The sequence below is a fragment of the Rhinoraja longicauda genome, chromosome 30 (assembly GCF_053455715.1).
Source record: "Rhinoraja longicauda isolate Sanriku21f chromosome 30, sRhiLon1.1, whole genome shotgun sequence".
Classification (NCBI taxonomy): domain Eukaryota; kingdom Metazoa; phylum Chordata; class Chondrichthyes; order Rajiformes; family Arhynchobatidae; genus Rhinoraja; species Rhinoraja longicauda.
In genome coordinates this window covers 23,663,841-23,690,250 of record NC_135982.1, presented here as the reverse complement: position 1 = coordinate 23,690,250, position 26,410 = coordinate 23,663,841, and the positions used below count along the sequence as shown (strand labels likewise).

At 42.0% G+C, this 26,410-nt stretch overlaps 1 protein-coding gene across 2 annotated transcripts; it reads left to right on the top strand.

Annotated features, from left to right (window-relative positions):
• The first annotated feature begins 225 nt into the window (after positions 1–225).
• slc45a1 (solute carrier family 45 member 1) lies at positions 226–23,641 on the top strand. Of its 2 annotated transcripts, XM_078425362.1 has the most exons (9): positions 226–407; positions 4,433–4,864; positions 6,144–6,236; positions 8,105–8,329; positions 8,566–9,260; positions 11,960–12,113; positions 16,067–16,243; positions 18,595–18,800; positions 19,539–23,641. In XM_078425362.1, the coding sequence occupies exons 2-9, from the start codon at positions 4,471–4,473 to the stop codon at positions 19,800–19,802; spliced, it is 2,208 nt and encodes a 735-aa protein (XP_078281488.1). In that variant the 5' UTR covers positions 226–407; positions 4,433–4,470; the 3' UTR covers positions 19,803–23,641. The 2 variants fall into 2 exon arrangements, with proteins under 2 accessions (XP_078281488.1, XP_078281489.1); XM_078425363.1 differs by lacking the exon at positions 4,433–4,864 and having other exon boundaries at positions 229–407; positions 19,539–23,639.
• The last annotated feature ends 2,769 nt before the right edge of the window (positions 23,642–26,410 follow it).

Below are 26,410 nucleotides of genomic sequence, written 5' to 3'. Positions count from 1 at the left end.
ACTTTGTCTTCGTCCTCCTCGCTGCCTCCTTCGATCGAACCATCTTCTCCTTTCACTGGTCGGCTTTTACCTGTTTCAATTCCGACAGCCTTGAATGCTGCCCTTCCCTCTGTGTCTTGCGATTGGTACATTTTGGATTTACTATCCACCCACAAACCGTATCATGGGTGCTTTGGGTCTTGAGTTCTGTTTCCCTATTGGTTAGGGATGCTGCACCAGTTTTTTGTGCTGTCTCTGCTTCTGTGTCCCGGACTCAGCTGCCTCCAAGATTACTAGCTGCACTGCCGTGGTACAACGCAGGAGGAAAAGAAGGCAGAGAGATTAGGGAAAGGCAGCATGAAGGAGGAGGAGGGGTAGGCCAAAGCTCCCACCCCAGGAACAGGATGCAGGAAGCGGCATAGACGGAGGTAATTACAGTCCTTGTCAAGCTGAGCTTTTGTTGCAGGCTGCTGTAAAAGATGAGCAGCCGGTGCAACCAGGAGAATGGGGTGATGGGGATGTTGCACAGTGCAGTCCGCCTCCCTGTTACATGCCGAGAGTACTGAGAAGCGAAGGATGAGGGAGGCTTGCTGGTGGGGCGTTTTTTTGTGTTAATTTTGGGCAATTTGCGGTCGCTTTTGATAAAAGCAAATAAACGAGAAGCTTGAAACAAAGGTTAGGAGCAATCGGAGAGGAATTCAGGGGCAATAGAAAAGACGGGAAGTGTGTGATCAAGGTGTGAATCACTACTGTTTAAGAATGCGCAATAAGAAATGGCATTAATTATTCCAGGAAGAACTAAAGTGTCATTCTATTGTGAATTCTCAGCAGCGGCATATATTTGGAAGGCACCGTGTGTGGTAATGCAGCAGTGTGGCTGGGATAGAACTGCTACATCACGGGCCCACCCGCTTCGCTCGGCTGCCTCCAATATCCTTCACACACAAATCTAATCACCATGTGTCAGATCTGCCCAGGGCAGTCAGCTGTGGAAAGCTGTTAACATTTCCATCCTAAAACTAAAACACCATGTCACCGGAGTCCTGTATAGGCCGTACATACTGTTACAGATAGAACATTTTGGTCAAAAATCAAGGGGTCAGCCATCATCAGTAGACAGAGAAGCATCCAACGCTTCGGGGCGAAGACCCGTCGTCATTTAAAGCATGTATCCATCATAACTAACAATCTCCTCAATATTATATATTATTCCATCGTGCGTGTTAGTTTGAATGAATGTGTACATTTCTGATTATGGACAAGATTGTATGTTTAGCAAAAAAGGTATACCCGACTGTGTAGGAGGAGTGTGCTGGAAGGAATTGCAGATGCTGGTTTACACCGAAGATAGACACAAAATGCTGGAGTAACTCAGCGAGTCAGGCAGCATCTCTGGGGTGAAGGAGTGAGTGGCGTTTGGGAGGGTGAATGGGAGGAGTATGTGGAATGAGAGGATTGCCTGGAAATTGGACACTAGGCATTTTTGGTGCACTCGACGGGTGCTGCTTATAGAGTTAACACAAAAACCGTGAAACTGGCACATCATTACGTAAAGATAATATTATTGTGATATACTCCCCATCGTTGTGATTTAAATCCCGGCCTACATGTTTCTGGAGCCGCTTGATTTCTGGCCTGCAGGTGGCGACTCTTGGGTAAGCGCTTTTTAAGAGATCTCTCCATGGTATGGCGAAAAAGGGGAGAGGGAAACTGATTCTGGATCTCCAGTGCAAACCGCTTCCCCCAACAGTAATGCCGCTATCACATTGAGTTCATCACAATCTCGACTTTACAGATGGGCATCTGGCACCAATTCTTTAAATCTACAAAATCATGGAAGAAATGTTTGAATAAGGCGGCACTTTACATCATTAATGATTTGCTACTTTTTGTGGGACTTGTTTTATTTTAAGTTATTCATGAAGATCGTGGGTTATAATATTTTCATCCAGTCATTAAATATTTAGAAGAAGCTGTGAGAGTTCACGATGTTAATCACATGGGGGAAATATGCCCAATTTTATGTGTGAGGCTGTCCCAGGCAAGCATATGTTACCCATACATAATGGTCCTTAAAAAGATGGGGAACCCCTTTCTTAACTTGAGGCAATCCATCTAGGGAACAAAGGATGTTCCAATTTGTGGTTTTTGTGACTTCTGATTTGGAGCACAATGGGGGTGGGATTCCAAGATTTAGACCTACTCCCATGAAGAAGCAGTAATATGTTTCCAAGACATCAGGTTTACAACTTGGAGAAGAACGCGCAAGTAATGGTGTTCCACTAAACCTGATGCCATTGTGAATATTACATGGCAGCTAATGCCTGAATATTACCTGGACCTTACTCCATGCAGGTGTGGGCTGAGGGGTTGTGAATAGAATTGAGCACCGTGCAATCCATCAGTGAACACCCCACCTTTGGCCTTATGAAAGAAAGAAGGAAGGTCATTTTTGAAGCAACTGAAGATGGGTGAGACTAGGATCCCAATTGAACTCCTGCAGAGATGACCTGATGATGGGATGACTTACCTCTAGCAACTACAACCATCTTCCTCTGTACAAGATAAGGCTGCAACTCTTGACATCCATAGACTTCAGTTTTACTGGGGCTCCTTGATGCTGCACTCGATTAAGTGCTATCCTGATGTCAGGAACAACCACTCTAACCTCAACCCTGGCATTCACCTCTGTTGTCCATATTTGGAAGAAGGCTGTAGTAAGATTTAAAGCACAGTGGCAAAACACAAACTGGTATTGATGAGTGCGTTAATAGAGAGTAAGTGCTGAGTGTTAACACTATCAATGATTCTATTATTTTGACGATAACTGACTATGGACTGTTTGGACATAATTAGCCAGAATAGATTTTCCTACTCTTTGTGAAAAGAACATAGATAGGCACATTTCCACATTGTTGAGTAAAAGACTGCCGTAATGGTATTGGAACAGTTTGGACAGAGGTGCAGCTAATTCTGGAGTGCAAAACCTTGTTACAACATCTTTGATGTATCTGGCCCCATTGTGCTCACTGTATCCAATGCTTGTAGAAATGTTTTTAACAGCATCAAAATGGTTGAAGTCTGGCCTCTGTGATGGTGGGATCTTACAAGGAAGCTGAGATGAATTGTCCATTCAGCATATCCTGCTGAATGTGTTTACAAATTCTTGGGGCTTGGAGACATTTCAAAACATGCCAGTTTTGCTTTTTTATGCAATGTACACGTATAAATGTGCAAATCTGTCCAATTTCTTGGCTTGTGTTTGTGTGTGCGTGTAAGAGGAATTGAGTGTGAGAATGAGTGTGTATATAAGTGAGTCAGAGTTTAGTTTAGAGATGCAGCGCGGAAACAGGCCCTTACCGCCCACCGGGTCCCCGCACTGACCAGCGATCCCCGCATATTAACACTATCCTATACCCACTAGGAACAATTTTTATTTACATTTACCAAGCCAATTTATCTACAAACCTGTACGTCTTTGGAAAAATATAGTTGTTAGGGGAGCTTTCAAATTACCTGTGACAGGGTTAGAAGCCAGAGAGCAATTTGGCTTCTTTATTCAGCAAACACAAAGTACTGGCGGAACTAAGCGGGTCAAGCTCAAGATTGCAGCACTTGAAGTTTCTTGTGTCTCTTGGTTTCTTTATTTATTTTCTCCACTGCCCCTCCACACTACCCTAATGATTCCACTCCTCTCACTGCTCCTCCCATATAGTCTGTATGCTCATCTGTAACCCCAAACAATTTCTATAGTGTCCTCTCACTCTTCACTGCCCCTTTTCCTCCTTTTCTCCCATCTTTCATACACTCCTAGTTACAAACATCTTTGAATCAGTACATGGCCACTGGTGATCAGGGCTTTGATATGGTGCAATATTTTTGAGGTTCAGCTCCTTAATCCAATCTGATGACATGGAAGGACATCTACTTTACAGCACAAAAGCCACCACTGATGTTGATGAAAATGATTACACTGCAGCTGTGCTTCCTTCCTTCTATTTCACCTCACCGTTCAACTTTTTGTTTCTTTCTCTCTAATAACTTTGCCAGCCTCTCCTTGAATGCATCTGCACAATTTACCTGAGCAACCCTTAGTTCTTGTAGATTTCACATTTTAATTGTAGCATAAAGAATTTTCTATTGGATTTATTAACGATCAATTGTCGGGGGTGAACGAACATTGCCTTACGAAAACATATTTTCTACATCTGCCTTAACAAACCTTTCCTAATTTTAAACTAAGGTCATTCTGCGTTTTATTTTCCAGAGAACTGTGGTTCTATTGGTAAGCTCATGGGGAGATGAGGAAAGAAAATTCTCTGAAACATATAAATTTGGGCAGGATTGTTGCAAAGTATGCGGAAACTGTAATGATGGCGAGGTCTGGATCGGTAACAGTTCTTTACGATTGGATTGCATGTAAATAACTCAGACTTTGGTCTTTCCTATGCAGGAAGAAATCAATCAGAGGAAAGTGACCAAGGCAGCACCATGAGCTCCCCAAATCCAACCACGCCCAGTGATGCCCTCTTCCCAAACCCGGCTTCTCGGGAAAACCGGTGTCCCTCAAGCTGCACCTTCCCCCATTCCACTGCCCAACATATCAGTCATCGGGCGAACAATTACAAGCGTCATCCCAAGAGAAGAAAGTTCATCCGGCCTTCCCCCCCTCCCCCTCCCAATACTCCAATTCCCATTGAGCTCCTTGATTTCAGTGAAATTCCACTGCGACACTCCTTCTGGAAATTGCTTTTCAACGGATGCATTCTCTTTGGGATTGAATTCAGCTATGCAATGGAGACAGCTTATGTCACCCCTGTCCTCCTCCAGATGGGTCTACCAGATGAACTGTATGGCATGGTTTGGTTCATCAGTCCCATATTAGGTACAGTAATTCCACTTTATATATTCAGAATGTACCATATTTAGCTCTACATGGAGGGCCCAGCCCAGCTACTGCATTGGCCATAGAGTGAGGAACATGTGATTCTTGCAGTTCTGGACATGTATAGAAAAGAACAACTTGTGACAGAACAAGACTTGCATTTTACAACATTAGGAAGTTCTAAAACAGTTTATGAAATAATTTTAAAGTGTTGTAAGTGACCATAAATAAATATTTAATTGGAATTGAAATCAGGCCCATCATATGGTCATAAGGAGGAGCCAGAGGTCCATGTATTCTCTCTCACATTTTGACTTCTTCATCTTCTTTTCCAGATTTGTTCAAGTTTCTACTGTTTCCACAAAAACAGGCTACTCAGCCCAACTGGGCAATGCCAGTGTTTATGCTCTGCATCAGTTTCCTCCCATCTCGATTCATCCCATCCTATCGGCATATGCTTTAGTTACTTTTTTCCCCTTATATTTGTCTTGCCTCTCCTTAAATGCCTCATTCTGTATAACTGTTACAGAGGAAGAGCATTCCCAGTAGAGATGCAAATGCTTGAGGACTTTTACCGCTTTTATAAATGCTGGAATATCTCCTCCTTCATCTCTGATTAATAGGTAATGTCTGACATATACCATGCAGGTGAGATACTCAAATTTGTGTGCAGTCCATTACTAGTGACAGATTTTTTTCTTCACTGTCGAGCTCCTGACTGCATCCTTCTCCTCTTGGAACCATTTCAAACAACCCAATTATTAGGGCAGGAATTCTCCTGAGAACGCCAATCCCATACCGATGTGATAGCTGGAACTGGTTCACTGAGCAACTGGAGCCAAATGCTATGAGGACTAAAGAGAAAGAGAGAGCTTGCCCATTTAGAATGGGGATAATTTACATTAACCAATCAACCAGCTAATCTTTTAGATGTGGGGGAGAAACTAGAGTTATCGGAGGAAATCCATACAGTCACACTGACAGCATCCAATGTCAGGATCAAACCTAGGTCACTGTAGCTGTGTGGCAGTATCACCATACTGTTAGAGGTATCTTGTGGGAGCAGGGTCAACATTGCCACACAATGGCAAACCTTTTCAGGTTCAAGTGCGTTATGTTCATTTAGGGAAGAGGATTCAGTGTTACAATGCTGTAGGGAGATTTTGCAGGGTCGGGCTGCTTTACGTGCTGTGCGTGGTGCTTGTTCAGGTGATTCACTTTTATCACATTGTGGGATAACTGTGGAAAAGGTCTCAAGTCTAGTCATTTGTGGTTGCAGGTTTCCTAGTTCAACCAGTATTGGGAGCCTGGAGTGATGGTTGCTCGTCTCGCTTTGGCCGTCGCAGGCCCTTCATACTTGTGCTGGCAATTGGTGAGTTATAGTTTGATGTTATCTCTGAAGAAAATTTTAGTCCCAAGAGAAAGTTGACAGAATTGAATTGGGTTTCTGAATACAGTGTATGATTGATTCCCTGCAATGCAAGGTTTAAGACCGGGGACATTCGTCAAATAGAATAACTATTCGGCGAGTGGATGTTCATTGAAGACTTTCTCATTCATACGAAAATTAGGTTGTGGAATGAATAATTCAGGGGGGAAAGTTTACACGGAGAATAAAGTAGTTTTGTGTGTATTTTGGAGAAGGAGGAGACCCAAGCATTTGAAGAGTAGATGGGTAGGTTAGTTGGAAGTATATGGAGAATAAATGGGTGAGTATCATGGAAGGGCAGGGAAAAAAGACACAAAGTGCTGGAGTAACTCAGCAAGTCAAGTAGCATCTCTGGAGAACATAGGTAGGCGACGTTTCGGGTCAGGACCCTTCTTCCGGGTAGAGGATGAAGTAGGTTGATGAAGTGAAAGATATGGGAAGGTATGCATCAGTGGGTTTGCGGGATACGAAGAGGAGGCGGGTCAATGGGGAATATGGTTTACATTGCTTTCCACGTTTGATTATTGCATTGAATTTTAATGTCCTATTTTGCAGAGAACCATAGACCACAACTATCCAGAAAGCCTGTTTTCCTATTGTAGGCCATTCTATATTTGTCAAAATACTTGAAACATATCTTATGCATGCCGATGGTTTACTAAATTAAAGTTCTTGATATTTATTTGTTTAGGCTGCACTGATATTAAGCCCTCTTGATTGGGCACTCATGGGTGTCATCAGCCATGTTTTAAGATATTCTTCAACTCTGGGCAGCTAGCTTGTTAGTCTGTTTTGAGATTTAAGAGGGCATCTGTCTCAGAATATTGTACACACCCTGTGCAGATGTCTTCTTTGTTATAGACCAGCATAGAAGTCATTGCAGTGAATAAGCATGAGATGATCACCAAATGCCTTGACTAGAGCATACCACCCTGCAGCAATGGGAAGTCAAAGGATCCCTAAATCTGAAGCCTGGTCATTTTGACTGACCTCGCTATAAGTTGATATAGTCAGATTAACTTATTACCTGCCTCATGTATTTATGCATTACCAATTGTGCGAAGCTGCAAACTTCTTTGGCAGAGGCCTGGAACAAGGCAAAATGGTTGAGAACAATAGCTATTTTGGTAGCCATTTATACCTCCATATCTGGCATCCATATCCAACAGGATGGAAATCCTGTACAGCAGGCTGCAAAAGCTACTAATCCAGTGTTGAAGTCACCTCCTAAGCTTATTTGAGCTGGATTTCATTGCTGACCCCTTTTCACTGTGGGATGTAAGGTGCTGAGGTGCTGTTCCCGAGACTCTTCTAAACTCTGCTGTATTGCAGGATACTGGTGACGAGGTTGCTTAGAGCAGCAAAACCTATTTATCAGGGTGGCTCCTCCAGCACTCAGAAAAGTTACACTTTGACACTGCAATGATTCCCAGTCCAACTTCTGTGAAGAAAGTCTTCCATAGAGTTACTTGGAAAAGGAACTGTGAGCTCGGAATCATTCACAGGTTTTGGTTGTCATCTGTTTGGCTCCTGCCCAATGTTCTTACCTTCGTTTCACTGGGAAGTTCTGAGAGGCTCAGGCAACCCTTATGCACTGAGCTGAATCCCCCAGAGCCTGTAATTTTGCTCTTAATGAACAATTGCCTTATTGAAATTGCTAAATAGCCTCTACTCAAAGGTTACACATGTGGCTTAGATTAAAAATGCAAGTTGGGAGTCAAGTTTCCAATGTGCTGTGCATTTGCAAATTTAAACTCGCTCACATCCTTTCAATGTGGGTTTGGTCTTCTTACTGTGTTGCTTTGTTCCAGGTGCACTGATTGGCCTCTCACTGCTGCTTAATGGCAGGGACATGGGTCTTGCTGTTGCTGACACAGTCACTAATCACAAATGGGGCATCATCCTGACCATCTGTGGTGTTGTGCTGATGGACTTCAGTGCTGATTCAGCAGACAACCCAACCCACGCCTATATGATGGACGTCTGCTGTCCAGAGGATCAGGACCGAGGCCTGAATATCCATGCACTCCTGGCAGGTTTGTCTCCATTCAACAACATTTCATCACTGATTTATGACCCTAATGAATTACAGTCAGATACGGGGTCCGGTTAGAATGTATCCTTGCATGACATTTTCTTTCCTGCATTATGAATGAACACTAACCTTTCCCTTCCCTCTACTCAGTTGTGTATGATTTTTTTCCACACCCACTCAGAATGGAATGAAATTTGCTAGTTTGCTGCATAATGCTTCTCTTTTAAATCCGTCTAGGTCTGGGAGGTGGGTTCGGTTACGTCATTGGTGGTATCAAATGGGATCAGACCAATTTTGGAAGAGCTTTAGGAGGTCAGCTCCGGGTTGTCTACATTTTCACAGCAATAACACTATCTGTCACTACTCTTCTGACGTTGACAAGTATCCCAGAGAAGCCACTGAATGCACAGGGCAAAAGGAAAAAAGTGATGAAGAGCCCCAGCCTTGCTCTACCGCCCTCTCCACCAATGGCACTTGATGACGACAGAGGCCAGACTACCAGCCAGAGTGTCACACGAATCTACAATGGTATGACCAGTCCCATTTCCCCACTGAGCCCCCTCACCCCCAAGTATGGGAGTTTTATGAGCCGTGACAGCTCTCTGACCGGGATTAACGAGTTTGCCTCATCCTATGGAACTTCCTATATTGACACGGTCCTGATTGACTGCTACACAGGAGCCAATGACCAATACCTCAGCATGCCCAGACACACCCTCAGCTCCAGTCTCCCCCGGATACCTGACGAAACAGAAAATGAGGAAATGGGATCTTCGATGGTTGATGAGAATCCCGAGAACCTGCAGGTTGATATCACAAGAAATTCAGCATCAGGAATTCTCAAAAGACCGGACACCTTGAGTATTCCGAACAGTTACCTGGCAAATGGCAGTGACAGTAGTCGGAGAAGGACAGTGACCTTCAGTCAACAGGTACAGATATATCAAAGGAGCATACAGTTCGGTGAGGCAAGGGCGGGGTTGAGGGAGATGGAGTAAGCCTTGGGAGGTGGAGGGCACTCAGCATTTGGAGGGGCAAATGGCAAAGAGAACGGCCAAACAGTGCAACGAGGGGGTGGAGTTGGTTAGGAATTGTGTGTTCAGGACTAATGAACACAGATCATTGGTCAGCTTGAGAATTATAAAAACCCAACTGGATTTTGAATCATGTGGCCACTTAAGTGGGTCAGTTAGGCCCAAACTTTCCCACCCTTTCTCCATAGAATAACTTCCTCGGGTCTCCATAGGTTCAGACTTTACCTGGTCAAGTAATTCCGGAAACACACAAGAACTGGACCCAGCTTCCATCCAGTAATGTTGAGCATTTTGAAGAAATAATGAATTCCCTTCAGGAGAGCTGTCAGTCCCATTGGGAATCTCACCAGTTAGCAGCAGCGCATTCTCAGTGTAATGTGCCACATGCCCTGCTGAAAATCTTAGTAACCAATTGCAGATGTGCACAGCACTTTTGGATACAGATACAACATGTTCGATTTGAAAACCAGGATGACTCGCCCCCTAAATTTGTGAATTCAAATTCTTTGAGCAGTTTTTGAGAGTACCCTGGAAGACATAACCATTGTTTCCTCAGGTTTAGGGATAAAACTATTCCTGGATCAGAGAGTTGATAATCACCCCCCCGGAATGACTGGGCTCTCATTATTTCAGATGCTGACCTCAGGATTCTTCACGTTACGGGTGTTCCAGAGCCACCATATGATAGAATAAATCTGGCCTTAACACCCTGACCATGAATTCTGTTTGATCCCAAACTTCACAATCCCTTTGCAGATTTTGGATGTTGCAGGACTGGTTAATGTTGCAGGTTTGTTCTTCTCACTACATTCATAGCCTTGGGAGTTCACAAGTTCATTAATGATAGGAGCAAAATTAGGCCATTTAGGCAAGTCTACTCCGCCAGTCAATTTAGGACCGAGATGAGAAAACATTTCTTCACACAGAGAGTGGTGAGTCAACAGAAGGTAGTTGAGGCCAGTTCATTGGCTATATTTAAGAGGGAGTTAGATGTGGCCCTTGTGGCTAAAGGGATCAGGGGGTATGGAGAGAAGGCAGGTACAGGTTACTGAGCTGGATGATCAGCCATGATCATATTGAATGGCGGTGCAGGCTCGAAGTGCCGAATGGACTACTCCTGCACCCATTTTCTATGTTTCTATGATCTATCTTTCCTTATTAACCCCATTCTCCTGCCTTCCCATAATCCCTGACACTCATACTAATCAAGAATCTATCTATCTCTGCCTTAAAAATATCCATTGACTTGGTCTCCACAGCCTCCTGTGGCAATGAATTCCACGGATTCACCTCCCTCTGACTAAAGAGATTCCTCCTCATCTCCTTCCTAAAGGAACATCCTTTAATTCTGAGGCTATGTCCTCTGATCCTAGACTCTCCCACTAGTGGAAACATCCTCTCCACATCCACTCTATCCAGGCCTTTCACTATTCGGTAAGGTTCAATAAGGTCCCTCCTAAACTCCAGTGAGTAGAGGCCCAGTGCCATCAAACGCTTATCATACTCATTGCTGGGATCAGTTCACATCACCTTGGTACAGTATGGGATCAGATAGTGCTAAGTCCAACCCAAGCAAAATGTTTTGACTTAAAACGTTGACCATCTCCAGATCACTATCTATTGGCTTATGAGGGGATTATTCATCAACAGATGAGATGACCCTGATAGTTCTGTTTTTGTCTGGGCTGTGAATCAGGTAATACAGGCTAAAATGTTTAACAGATGTAACAGTATTCTCAGTAGTGAGCTGGTGCCTCTTAGGCACATATGCATTATTGCAATTTATGATCCCCAGAGAATCATGTACAATATTTCACGAGCTGTATTACACAAAAGCTTGGCAAATTATTGTTTTTTTTTGTTATGGTGCCAAACCTAAAAGCTGCCGGTGTTTAATAAGACATTGGGTTTTGGAATCAATACCCAAACATTAACATTAACAAAACAGCTGTAAGTGTAGAGATGTCTATGACTTTTGGATAGTGGTGATATAGTTGAAGTTCAGAAGGCAATGATGTAATTGTCGCACATGAATAATGCAATGTTTGTCACCATTGCATTATTTGAAGTTTCAATCCCAGGGTCCACAAATGGGAAATGGATAAGAGATACATGGAGAACTGGAGGCAAGTATTGATGAGACCGACTAAGGGGAGAATAACTCCCCCGAGTGAAATACATGGGCTTAGACTGCAAGTTGAAACGGAAACTGCAGATGCTGGAAATCTGAAAATAATGCAATAGAAATACAAATCATTTTTTTATTATGGGTTTAACTTCATTGGGGCATGATTTCAAATTGGTAATAAAAGGCAAATTAGAGTAACATCTTTATACAAAAGATATTGGAACTGTGGACAAGAGGGAAGCACATTGAGTCATTGTATAAATAGGATCAGGAGTAAATTAGTGTATGTCCGGAGGACGAAGTAACCTACATCCTGAAAGAGTAGGCAGAACGGTTGAAGGGTACATTGAGAACACCAGTGAATGTTGGCATCTTCAGGGGAGGAGGCGGAGAGGAAGCCATAAAGATGCAGAGATACAGGATGAGCTGATATACTCAGACTGCAGTGACTGGTTTAATTTTGTTACAGGTTGCGAACATCTTGCTGAATGGAGTGAAGTACGAGACTGACTTGAATAGCGCAGAAGAATTGTCTGAGAGGCCGCTCTCCACATCTGTCTTGTTTTCATCAATTTGTCAGATGCCAAAACCACTGCGGAATCTGTGTGTCAATCACTTCTTGGGTATAACTCTTGCTATCTGTTCAGCTGTCATTGAATGCTGTGCTGTAAATATAGACCTGTAGAAGGCTAGGGATATCGACAGTAGAGGAGACTGAGAATAGAGGTTGAGCAGTAATTTGAATACAAGAGCAAAGTGGTCATACTGCAGTTCATGCAACTCATTCAACCATATCCGTAATGATCTACATTAGGCCTCTCTAGCTAAGAAAATATCTCCTTGTAATTGAGGGAGTGCAGTGAAGGGTCACCAGACTGAGATGCTGAGTTTCTCGGATGAGGAGAGATTAAGCATTCTGCATTATGCTCCCCAGATTTTAATGGAAGGAGTGGTGAACCCATTGAAACATACAAATTATTTTTTAACGTGGCTTGACAGAGAAGATGCAGAGATGATATTTCCCCTGGCTGCAAGCCCAGAACCACTTAGTACTGAAATGAGAATAAATTTATTCACCAAAAGAGTCAGGAATTTGTGGATTTCTCTACACAAGATGGCCAAAGAGGCTCAGTCCCTGAATATTTTCAGGTCAGAGATCAAGGAGCTTTTGAATGTTTATGAAACTGAGGGATATGGGGTATTAGTCCAGGAAGGTGACTCTGTGGTAAAAGATCAGCCATAATCATCTTGAATGGTGGAGGAGGTCGGGGGAGCTGCCTGTGTCCATTTTTTACATTCTTAAATGTCCCAGCAAGACAGCAAGGGACGAGCTCTGCACACAGCACAGAGTCAGCCCTACTAAAAGCCACAATGAACATTTTCTCTCTGACATTAATCACAGTTCTCGACCTTACAATCATTGAGTTATACAGCATTGAAACAGGCCCTTTAGCCCAGCCCATTCATGCCGACCGAGCAGTCTTCCAGACCTAATGCCATTCCTTTACTCCAGAGATGCTGCCTGTCCTGCTGAGTTACTCCAGCATTTTGTGTCTAACTTTAATGCCATTTTTCTGCAGTTGGCCCATGTCTCAAAATCTTTTCTATTCATATACCTGTCCAAACTTCTTCTAAACGTCCTCCGCTTTGATAGGTTTGACTGCGCCAGTCTCTTCCAAAGCATTTTCTCTCTTGTCTATCTCAATGGGAATGTATTTGACTGACTTTATGCTTACCAATCATGCCCTCAATATTTGTAGCTGCGATTTCACTTTGTATCCTCTCACAGGGATTTGTGCAGGAATTTAAATCTGACTACTTTTAGAAGTTCATTTTCGACAGATATATACTTTACACAGGCGTAAACCCCTTTAATGTGCTGAATAATTTGGGGGCGCTGAGTGCGATGTCTTTGTTGAGTCCCACTTGCATACTCTGCTGCCTGGGGTTGCCTCTCCAAGGCTGAGAGTCCCACATACAAATGAATGAACATTCTTTTTTCCACCCTCCAAATCGGACAGAACATTGTGTTTCAGACAAGGAGACCTGCAATTTTCCAATACTGCTCCCAAGTATCAACTGACTCTTGGAAATCTGCCTCGCTAAAAATCACTATCCCTGGTTCTATACCCACCCCTTCCCTTGACCAATGACTACAGCCCAAAGTTCCATGCTGAGGATATTCCTCTCTGATTGTGACATTGGTATTGTACAGCTTCTACGAAGGAGGACTGTTTCTCCTATTGTCTCTGCTGGAAGTTACACCTTATGTTAAGGATCTTGTTTTGAATAAGCACAGCAGTTTGTGAGGCAAATTTACCAACGTTGTTGACAACATAAACATGCTATGGTATAGAGTCTAAATTTGGGAGATAAATTCCTGATTTGCATTTAATTGTCCAAAGGAGATTTTTGTGTAAGTAACATGTTGCTTTCAGTTTGAGGGAAACTCAATAACTTTAAAAGGGAATTAAATGAATACATGAAAAACTATGTCTTCAAACCAAGGACACTCTTTAGTATTTGTGAGGCTTTACTATCTTTTAAATGGGTTAGATTCAGAACAGTTGTAAAACTGAGCATACATATTTGACAGCTGTAAAACTGGGCATACATATTTGACATAATCAGTGACATCAAAGCATAACACATTGGTCATCCTACACATACTGACAAACCCTGAGGCCATCCTTGGTTCGATGAGGTACGCCAGGAACAAGATATACTTAAAATTGGCGAAGCTGGAACTCAAACCTGAGCATAAAAAAATAGTTTGGCATTGGTAGCGCTGGGCACCGTGAAACAGTGGATTACATAAAGGCTCTACGGGGTGGTCATAACTGGTCATGAATATGGTGGACAGCAGGGGAGTCTCTGAAAGTATCCTTATCCTCAGTAATGGTGATGCCCAACACATGATTGTTAAAGGCAAGTCTGAAGCAATTGCAGCCAACTTCAGATAGAAGTGCTAACAGAGACAGGTTGATAGACCTGAATACTTTTGCTGCAGAACACACCATGCCTCAGAGCCAGCTGTTTGAGTACAGCTAAAATACCAGCATCCATCCGATAATGTGGAAAATTGCCCAGATTAGCCTTGTTCACAAAAATCAGGACCAAATGCAATCTGGTTAAATTTGGCCGCATCAATCCATTCTCAATCATAAGCAAAGGAATTGTCAACAGTGTTATCAAATAGCACCTACTCACCAATAACTTGCTCTGCTGTTGTTTGAGGACTATTTAACTTTAGACTTCAAATACAGATAGCAGAGGTGAGTTCCAGAGTGACAACCCTATATCAATTCAGCAGATTAATGATCATGGTCTTAAGAAGCCCTGGTAAATTGTGGTCAATGGGCATCAACTCACTCATAGCTTTGTCAATAATCTAAGCCCCATCCAAAGAATTTCTCAGGCCATTGTCCCGGGGATCAGGACTATTTAATCAATGACCTTCCATCCATCATAAGATTTGAGGTAGTAATGTTTGCTGATGATCGCACAATATTTCATTCCTTTCGCAGCTCCTCAGAAAATGAAACAGCCCATACTTGCACCAGCAAGTCTGGTCAACATTCAGACATGAGCTGATAATTTGAAGTTATCTCCAATCAGGGAGGGTCTAACCACTTACACTTTGATATTCATTTGCATCACTATTGCCATGTTCCCTACTATCAACATCCTGACAATTATTAGATGGGCAGACAGTCTGAAGAAGGATCTCACCCATTCTTTCTCTCCAGAGATGGCTGTCCTGCTGATTTACTCCGGCATTTTGTGTCTATCTTCAGTGTAAACCAGCATCTGGAGTTCCTTGCTACACATCCTGACAATGATTATTGACCTGAAAATTAACTGGGCCAGCCATATAAATATTGTGACTATAAGAGCAGGTTGGAAGTTGGATATTCTATTTCAAGTTACCTAATATCTGACGGAACAAAGCTTTTCCATCAATGAGCACAAATCAGGAGTATGATGAAATATTGGCCATATACCATGATAAATACACTTTCAACTTCACTGGTGGATCTCAACCCCATTTAGGAAACAACAGCCCTCTTGACTGATACTACATCCTTCACCCTAAACATTCACTCTTTTCACTTGGTACCATCAACAAAATGCACTGTCGTCGTTTGTTAAAGTTACTTAGTTAACACCAACCGGCTCTCAGACTTAGAAATGGGCAAGGACAACACGTGCAAGATATTACCAATATATGCAATTTCCTCTTCAAAATACATTCTATTTTGTCTTGAAAATATATTACCAATCCTGCATCATTACTGAGTCTAAATGCTAGTCCGTTTCCAATAACACTGGGAGTACCCTCATCCAGTGGACTGAAGGAATTCAAGTTTATCTCACTACTATGTTATCAAGGAGTTAGGAATCGGCAAGCTTTGTCAGCTGTATCCACAGGCTGTAGATTGAAAGAATGGTTTTAATAGCCTAATCTGCCCATATGCCTCATTCTGTGCTGTATGGTGAAATGAGATCACTGCCTAATCTTAAACCCTTTTTGTGAGCTTTTTGTATATCACCAGTGTGCTCTCTCTCTCTGCAGGTTGGCTGTCATTTGAAGGGATGCTGCTTTTCTACACAGACTTCATGGGGGAGGTGGTATATGGGGGGGACGCCAAGGCTCCTCTCGACTCAGAAGCATTTCAAAAGTACAACACAGGAGTGAGTGTGGGCTGCTGGGGAATGTGTATCTATGCATTCAGTGCGGCTTTATATTCAGGTAAGGCACTGAACCTACACTGTGGGACTCTGCTCAACTACCAATACTAACAACACAATGCAATGCCAAAACTAGTTAAATATAGTTGACAAAATACATCACATGAATTTAAGTTCAAATATACATTTACTAAATCGTGGTAGACACAAAATGCTGGAGTAACTCAGCGGGACAGGCAGCATCTCTGGAAAGAAAGAATGGGTGATGTTTCGGGTCGAGACCCTTCTTCAGACTGATGTCAGGGGATATTAAATCGTGGTGTTGTATCTCATTACACCAATAAAACTACACCATCTTAGACCAAACCAGAATGTGTGCCAGTAATTTGTCCAAACCACCTATGCCTCCAAACCACCATGGAGCAGCAAATCTGAAACCCTCATTATATAATCATGCATCTAATTTCCCAACTATCGCTACCAATAGCTTGACAATCACCCCATAGATCTTCCTTCCCCTTATGTCTCTCTATCCCTTAACACTCCTGATTCCCAGCTTGATCCAGCCTGACCACCAACCCCCTCTCTCCCACCCCTACCAGCCCCAAGACCTTTGGACAATCTCTGCTAGCTCATCAGTAACAAACATAGCTGTGGTTATCCTATTTGTAATTCTCCTTGGAGCAAAGACCTTTCTTCATGTTTACTTTGTGCCTCATTTGGATAGAATCTGGCTGTTGGACCCCTACAGAGTGCAATGTCAGTGAGCCCTGGAGGCATGCAGGATTTCAAGACAGATGACCCCTGTTCAGATTCAGTGCTATGATGAATTCCAGGCAGCCTCGTTGTGGATTTGTCTATTTGTTGCCAAAGGGCAAGGTACTCAATTGTGGGACATTGAACTTTGTAATTAATCTGCTAATATCTAATCTGTTACATAGGGAAGCCTCAGGAAAGGTGGTCATATGCTCTTTAGAGTTGGAGGAATTGTTGACTTTTGTTGCATGCAAGTTCCATGTTGATGAAACTGGCAAGTAGTGTGGCCCATAAACCATCTTCAGAATGGTTAATTCAATGCAATAATATAAACAGTAAAAAGATCCACATACCATCATTTTAAATTGTATTGGTAAAATACAAAAAAATACTAACAACCATGCCATGGGAAATATACAATGTCAACGATACAGTATGGCCATATTTTTTATGGGAGTGATTGCTATGTTTGGCAGAGTGGCCATATTTGTTGAAGGCAACCTTGTCATGCTGCTGTGGTCATATCTGCTGTTATGAAAGATGGTCAAGTTTATTGTGAGCTGGATACCCATGTCTGTTTTGAGTACTTGTTGTGATGGCCGACTTGGCAGTAGGCGGGTGTGTATATTGAGGGTATGGTAGTGATATTACCTGTGACCGTATACTCTGCGAATAGGGTATCAGTAGGCGATGCGTGGCTCAGTTTTGAAACGATCTTGACTAATTCTGCCAATGGCAATTCATTAAGAATTTCTTTGTAAAAAAGACAAACAGAATGGACAAGTGGATCTGTGAAGGTAGCTCCATCATCTGGAACGTTAAATGCATTCTTCAATTATGATAATTATGCAAGAAAAATATTTTTCTCTCTGTTTCTGGTAAAACAATGTATTGCCACAATTTTCTGTGAGCTTATCAGATTTCAGATTTCTATTTGTCCTTTTTAATTGTACACAAACTGTGTGCCTACCCCTGAGAGTAGAGTAATTCTCCATTGACCAGTCACACTCAGAGAGCACAGTTTCTGTGCAAAGATTGTAAAACCTGTTTATTGAGCTGAGAGAAAACAAAATCTGAATGTCTGCAAAATTGAACCACAACCTCTTTTTGAAGCAGTAATTCTTATCAAAATGTGGAACTGAACTCGAGACTGTCATTTTCTCAGAAAGTGTCTGAATCTGGGATTTTGTACTTGGAATTCTCTGCTAAGAGCTTAGTTCTTGTACCTTATTAGCCTGCATGGTGTCTGAAAGCACTGCCCAGTGTGGAACTAAATTAAGCAATTCACTACCATGGCATTCAACAACTGCAACCTGAGATGCCAGCACCTAACTTGGCAGCATCCAGTTTGCCAATGGTCACCACTTTCGCATCATTCAGCATGCCAGTACTACACAACACATCACCCACCACTCATCACACCAGGATGCAATAAATCATAATCTATTACACTAACTCTATCAGAAGACTTCTATCTTAAAACATTTACTCTATTTTTCTCAACACATTTTCGGCTTTGTTTTACACATTTCTCATTATGCAGTATTTTGATTTTCTTCAGCCATCTAATTTAGAGCATCCAACACATAACAGCCTGAACATAACCACTGGATCCATGTATCTAGTGTTCTATCACATGTTCCTTTCTTTCTACAGCACTGTTGGAGAAGCTTGAAGAGTACTTCAGTATCCGAACTCTCTACTTCTTTGGTTATCTATGCTTTGGAATTGGCACTGGCATAGCCACTCTGTCCCGGAATAGCTATGTTCTTTTATCACTTTGCGTTACATATGGGGTTCTGTTTTCTTCACTCTGTACTCTGCCCTACTCGTTGCTGTGTGAATACTACCAGAGCAAAAAGGTATAAACTCATAACAAAAGTATACACCCACATAATGCATACTATAGTTAATAACAAAACTGCACTCAACCAGCATCGGAGAACCGTTTTTGAGTTACTTTTGCTTCTGCTTATTTTTCAATTTTGGGATATAGGGGTCTGAGCCAAGAATTTTTTTTATTAAAGCTTGTAAGGATTTACCATGTATCTGATCAAAACCAGAGAGGTGGAGAGAGCAAATCAGAGACATCTAGGACTATTGCATTGTCGGCATTAAATAGTCTCTTGAGATTGGGGGACATTCTAGTGAGAGGGACATAATTTGGAGATCAATTTAGGAGTTTAACAATTTGCAGAATTTGTGATATAAGATCGTAAAGATAAGGAGGCTACTCCACCTTGATCTGTACTTGTCCTGAATATGTTTAGTGGGTTAGGGTTTGAATTTAACCTATATTGTACTTGGACTATTTAATGGAACAATGTTGAGGGAGCTTCATTATGTGTTTAATCCATCTAACCTATCTGCCTGTGGAGCATTTGATGGGACTGTAACTTTATCCTGTATCTAACCTGTGCTGCATATGCTTGGGAGTGCCAAGGTGCTGTCTTTGACTGAAATGGATAATATTTAATTCACATTGACTTTTTTTTAAAGTTATCATTGTCTCTTGTTGGTTAGTTATTCCATTGATCTTTTGTAATGACTGATGCTGATGGATATCTGTCTCTAACATGCAGTATATTATTTTTTTCCAGTTTGTAGGGCCACATGCGAATGGGACTAAGCGAGGGATGGGTGTGGACATTTCACTCCTGAGCTGCCAATACTTTCTTGCACAGATCATCGTTTCTATTGTAATGGGCCCGCTAACATCAGCGGTCGGTAGTGCCAGTGGGGTGATGTACTTTGCCAGTCTGACCTCTTTCATCGGGTGCCTGTACTCTTCTCTGTTTGTAATTTATGAGATTCCTCCCGATGATGAAGTTGAGGAGCACACTCCCCTCCTTGTGGACACCTGATAGTAGAAGTTCCACATGCAAGCCATTCAAAGAAATTGCAGTTGAAGTTTTGCACTTTTTCCAAGATTTCCACAACTAACTCATCGTTGCATAAAAAGAATTAGAAATGATGGACTAATTCCTCTTTTTTAAATCTGTGCCAGTCCCTCTGGAATATAAATGCAAAAATATATATGTAATATAAAAGCTTTGAGAATTAACTAACTAGTGGCAGTGATATGCATGGGTTACAAGTAAAAAGTCTCCACTTCTCTCTGGAGCATATGACAGTGCGGGGCCCCAGGCACAGATTGTGGCTACACAAGACGTATCATGTTACCAAGAGGCTGTAAACCATGTGCATCCTGTGCAAGATTGTGCATCCCCGTTTTATTTCCAGCCATTAAACACTGTTCAACTCCATTAGTCTTTCCAAAGTAAATGCCCTTTTTGCAGTGTTGGAAAAAGTTGGGAATATGATAGGAGTTGTAAACTGGGAGCGTGAAATATTTTCAGTTAAAGCAATCCATTGTCCTCACGGAAGGCGATATGTGTTAATACAGTCCACAAAACCTCCCAGCCCACGGTTTTGTGAACCCCAGTCTTAGTTTGTGAGATTCCTCATTCTATGTAAGGTGGAGAATAGGCTCACTTCAACCTTGAGAAATATCCAAAGGGTAACGAGGGGATAAATTGAGAACATTGTGAGAATGATACATTGTATGACAGTCCCAGGTTTCATCTTTACTTAGACTTTAGTGTGGAAGCAGGCCCACCATGTCTACACTGACCAGCGATCATCCCGTACAGTAACACTATCCTACACACAAGGGACAATTTTACCAAAGCCAATTAACCTACAAACCTGTACATCTTTAGAGTGTGGGAGGGAACCAGAGCACCCAGAGAAAACACATGCTGTCACAGGGAGAACGTACTAACAATATACAGACAGCACCTGTGGTCAGGATTGAACCTGGGTTTCTGGCACTGTAAGGTAGCAACTCTACCGCTGCGCTACTGTGCAGCCCTAACTGATCTTGGCCTAATGGCAACAGCGATTATAGTTTGTTACAATTTGAACCAGGGAGTGTCCCCACCTAAAGATCATTATCCAGTGACTGCAGCAGTGGGTTTGTGTATTTGTGCTGTCTGTCTCAGGGCCGACATTCCAAGGGTTGGTACAAAGGAAACCTCACTCAACTCTGTCCCATCACACATTCCAAAGTCAGGTACAGATATAAACTAAAAATCTGTCCATCTGAGATTAATTGTGCATTCCCTATATTAATTTTTTTAATGACTCTAGCTTCCTCAGAAGTTAATGAAACCTAAATCAGAGAGAAACTTCACCTTATATTTTAGTGAAATGGTTGCATCCAAGCCTGGTATAGATTTTTATGGACAATTTAACTAACTAACCTTTGTTAACTCTACACTTATTAATGTCACATTATGGTTAATCTTTGCCATTAACTTTTGCTCACAACAACTTGGGCAATCCTTGCTCAAACTTTTTTGGGGATCTATGGTGCTGTGACTAACAGATAGGAATGTAAAAATAAAGGATCAGAAGTAGATCTGTCTGCAGGCTCTGCCATTCAGAAAAATCATCGTGATCTAATCTTGGCCTCAACACCACTTTCCCACATTCTCCCCATGTCCTTTCACTCCCTTGTAGTTCAAAGATTTATCAATGTCCACCTTGAATATATTTAATGGCATTGTACCCATGGGTTTGTGGGATGGAGAATTCCAAAGAGTCATGATCCAAAGATGTGATATTCGATTTGCCAAATTCTTGCTCAGTTGGCCTCTATGACCTCTTATTGTTGGTCAAATTGAAGCTTGCATCCCATAGAACAAAGGTGATTCATGAAGTACATAAGTCACTTCTCCTCAGTAATATCCTGTGGTTGAGTGTTGAATAAGTGCACATCTTTCACACTAACATGCTTCCCCAATTATGCAGGAGAAGCGAATGAAATGTGAGATGCTTGGATTAGGTAGCATGTAAATATTTATTTGAGATATAAGACAGTAAGTGCTGGAATCTGAAGCAAAAATGAATTGCTGAAGGAACTCAGCAGATCGAATAGCATCTGTGGGGGCAAACAAATTAACGATTTGAGTCGAGACCTTGCATCAACGCAAGAGTCTCAGTCCTAATTTCTCGAAATGTTCACAACTCCTTCCCCTCCCCCACCCCTTCCCAATTGCTGCTTGACCTACTGAGTTCTTCCAGCAGTTTGTTTTTTATGCCAATATTTATTTCTACTGGTGATGACGAGAGGGGAGGCGGAAGAGCACACATCCATTATTATGTGTGGGTAACTATGAAAACATGCTCACAGAGGTAAGGGATAGTCAGAAAATTCTGAAAATACGCAGCAGGTCACCAGAACGTGCTGATGGAAGATCATTGAGCTGAATAGTAACTGTTTTTCTCTTCACAGGTTCTGGTTAACCTGCTGAGTAGGTCCAACAGTTTTTTTTTAGATTTCCAGCATCTGCCGTAATTTGCTTTTGCACTGCAAAGATGGTCAATTCACTTTGAATGTTATCTGATGGTGCTGATGGAGTGGCGTCACAGTGGGAAACAGGACAATTAGAGCACTAATTAGTTCAGAGCAAAAACATCTTATACCAGCTCAATCCCTCACTCAATTTGAGTAGGGGAAGGAAAATGTTTATAATTGTATTGATCTTTACTATGATTCTAGGTAAAAACTCATTGCACTTGTAAATGATTATTGACTTGAATATGAATGACACAATAAGGACCTTGGTTTAAAAAAATGAGATTAAATGGGTCCTATATGTTGCTTTTCTGTGTCATTTATTTAATTATATTGATCAGTAACAAACTATTTAAAACCAGTTCAATCATCAAGAGTACTGATCTCAATTAGTCCTCCAACTTTCGCTAAGATACAATTTGTCTTGGTGCCTTTGGGATAATGGCAGAGTTAGTGAAGGTTTTTGCTCCCAGGTTATCAGCAGTTTTGAGGGAAGGGCTTGGATATAGTGCTCATTACATTTAACCTACCCAGAGAAGTGGTTTGCCCTGCTTGACCAATGTTAATGTTCTGCTTCACTGCACTGTCTGATTTATCTTTCTTTCACCCTGCAGCAGTTAGAGAGCTTTGTTGTCTTTGCATTAAGATTTGTGCTTGTGGATTATCACAGGTTTTCAGTACAATTTTAAAATGTTCCTCTTCAGTAATGCCATTGTTTGACACCAGAGGGAGCCACGGATACAACGTTCTGGCCGCTATGTATTCAGATCACTACACCCACCTGGTCCACAGCCTGACCAAACCTACAAACTAATCAAGATTAGGGTGCAATTTTGAAGCTGCACCTGTCAATAGTAAGGTGGAGATAGTATTACCAATTTATTAAAAGAAAAGGGAGGTGGGAGAAGGAGAAAGTGATGGAGCTTGATCTGTCATTGATCTATTCAAATCTCAATTTTCCCGAATTTGTTTCTGTATCGCTTCTTTGATTATCATTGTAGAGCTGTAGATAAATGGTCACACTGTCACCATGCCATAATTGCTTTGAAATTCCAGGGCTCGAGCAATCCTTGCTCTTGGTCCTGTGCTTTCCCACAACAATGGGTGATTAAAACAGCTTCCAACCACTATTTTCTTCTGTGTTGGATCCAGCTCTCAACAAACACTCTCTAAAGAAAACCATCAGACTATGGATGAGGGACAAGGCACCTGAAAAGATTGAGCAATGCTGGACAAATTGTCTTGGGGAAGATTAAGGAAATTATTAATAGAGGTATTCAAAATTATAAAAGGCAGGAGCGAAGGGGATCCATGTCCCAGTGATAGTCAGTAACTTCAGGGGAGGGAACTGGACCTCAGTGATGATCAGCTCCAACAGGAAAGGAGGCAAAACAGAAACCACAATTGAAGTTCCCTCAGTCAATTCATGGAACGCTTTTTGATGAATATTTCGATTTGTTCCTATTAGTGTAATCTCTGTTAGAACCTTCCACCAAGTCTCAGAGTGTAACTTCTGGGAACACTTCACAGCTGATCAAATCCATTGAGATTGAAACAACTTTGCTTATCGGTGTTGGTAATTGGCAATCTCCTGTGTGATGCACCTCAGCAAGGATAATTAAACACAGTTATAAATTTAGCACATAACAGAAAACATGTCCTCCTGTTGCCAGACACCTCTGTGCAAGCATTGACTCTGAAAGTAGTCTGCTGATTCAAAAAAGGCAAAGATTTTGCAAAGCTGCACCTTCTGACTCCAAGTAGGGTTCACGTCCTGAAGAAGGGTCTCGACCCGAAATGTCACCCATTCCTTCTCTCCAGATATGCTGTCTGTCCCGCTGAGTTACTCCAGCTTTTTGTGTCTATCTCCTAAAGATACTGACTGTAACTGGGATACACAGCCATGATATAATTTAGTTCCTAATGGCTGAGAGTAAAATTACTTGGTTGGTAACAGGCCAATTTAATTTATTTTTAATGGACAAGACAACATGTGCAATTTCCACTTTATCAAATAGATGTTGCTTTCTATAGTGTTGTTTTCTTAGGCAGTTCCTTGGGGATTGGGGTGATTTGCATCCACTATATGGGTTCTGAGATGACCAATGAGCTCTATGAGGAACCCAGCCACAGGTGTAGAAGGTCGGTGGGTTATTTTAATTATTTCCACTGGTTACATTTGGCCATTACATGCTTCTGTTGGAAAGACTTGAACTGGTAGGAGCCTTTCTCAATGCTTTTCCCCCCATTTCAAGTGGTTTTGGTCAAGGGATTCCCAGCAGCCAGTGGATGTCACACTTCTTCAGTGACATTTTGAGAACATCCTGGATTTTTTTCCTCTGTTCACCAGAATCTCAGAATAGAGTGTCTACTTTGAGACTCTGCGGTAAGGCGAGTGCATGTGCCCAATGAAGCAGGCTGAGTTTAATTACAATCTCAGTGCTGGTGATGTTGGCCTGGGTGAGGATACTGACATTGCTTCACTTATCCTGACAGTGTATTTGGAAGATTTTGCAGACACAAATGGCTGTGGGTCACTCATACTGATGCTGATCAGTCTGAAGAAGGGTCTTGACCTGAAACATCACCAATTCCTTCTCTCCAAAGATGCTGCTGAGCTACTCCAGCATTTTGTGTCTATCTTCAGTTTAAACCAGCATCTGCAGTTCCTACACTGATGCTATCATGGACGGATACATTTTCGGTAAGTGGATCGATGAGGATGGTGTCAACTAGATTTATCCTTCAGATTGGTTCAGCCAATACATGCCGCAGAACTAGTGTGTAACTTCTGTCCAGTGAGGTCAGTAAGTGGTGATGCTATCAAGCCACTATTGGTGATGGGCATTGAAGTCCTGACGCAGAGTGTATTATTTTTCCTTACTTTTCACACTGCTGCTCATAAACATTGTTCAACAGTTAATTCATCAACAAATCAGGAGGCATCTTTACATGCATCTGAAGCTTCATGGGGCCTGGAGTCAAAGTATAGGACTTGCAGATCTAAGGCATTGACCCATCACCTAATGTGGGATTGCATGTCAGTAACAAAAAACATACCAGGGATTGTAACGCAGTGGACGTCTGGCAGTAATGGATTGTTACATATGAATGTGGCGCAGGAACAGACCATTTGGCCAGTGAGGCCTGCTCCACCATCATCAACACTCTCCTTAATTTAGTGAAGTTTATTAATCTCTGTTTTGAAGGAACTCAATGACTGTGCCTTCTAATCTCGCAGGGATAGAGAATTCCAAAGATTCATCACCTTCTGCGTAAAGAAACTTCTATGCTGGGGAAAAAAACATTCTCCGTGCATCCAGCATGTTGAACCCTGTAAGCATTTTGTAAGTTTCAATGAGATCACATTCTTCCAAACTAGAGAATACAAGTCTAATCTACTAAATTTCTCCGTACATGGTAAAACAGTAATCCTTGAAACCAGTCGAGTGAATCTTTGTCCGATTCTCTGTGGGGAGTATTACCTTTTTTTAAGCTACAAAACCAAACCTATACACCATTGTTCTCTAAGTGTGGTCTCACTGGGGTCCTATATAATTGAATAAGACTTCTTTATTCCTGTAGTCAAATCCTCTTGTTTTAAAAGCCATCGTACCATTTGTCTTACTAATCACTTTATGTATCCGCATCTTTTAGTGGCCTGGTACTTGGATATCTAGATCCTTTTGAGCATAACCCAACCTCTCATCATTTTAAAGTGTAGGTTTTTCTATTTTGTAGACCAAAGTGGACAACTTCACATTTTTGCACATTGTTTTGCATCAGCCGTGTTCTGGTCCATACATTCGGCTTTTCTATATTGCCATGAAGCCCAATATGCCTCTATGCAATCCAACCTAACATGGAAGTATGATACAAAATGCTGGAGTAACTCAGTGGGCAGGCAGTATCTCTGGAGAGAAGGCATGGATGACATTTTGGGTCTGAAGAATGGTCTCGACCCAAAACGTCACCCATTCCTTCTCTCCATAGATGCTGCCAGTCCCGCTGAGTTACTCCAGCATTTTATGTCTATCTTTGGTTTAAACTAGCATCTGCAGTTCCTTCCTACACATGAAAGTATGATGTTTGGCCTTGTCGGCCAATTTT

What these genes read in the sequence shown, in the direction of transcription:
- slc45a1 (XM_078425362.1), top strand. Translation starts at nt 4,471, where the DNA reads ATGAGCTCCCCAAATCCAACCACGCCCAGTGATGCCCTCTTCCCAAAC. An exon ending in CATACTTGTGCTGGCAATTG is followed by an intron (nt 6,237 to 8,104) that starts GTGAGTTATAGT and finishes GCTTTGTTCCAG; the next exon opens with GTGCACTGATTGGCCTCTCA. An exon ending in GTGTGTCAATCACTTCTTGG is followed by an intron (nt 12,114 to 16,066) that starts GTATAACTCTTG and finishes CTCTCTCTGCAG; the next exon opens with GTTGGCTGTCATTTGAAGGG.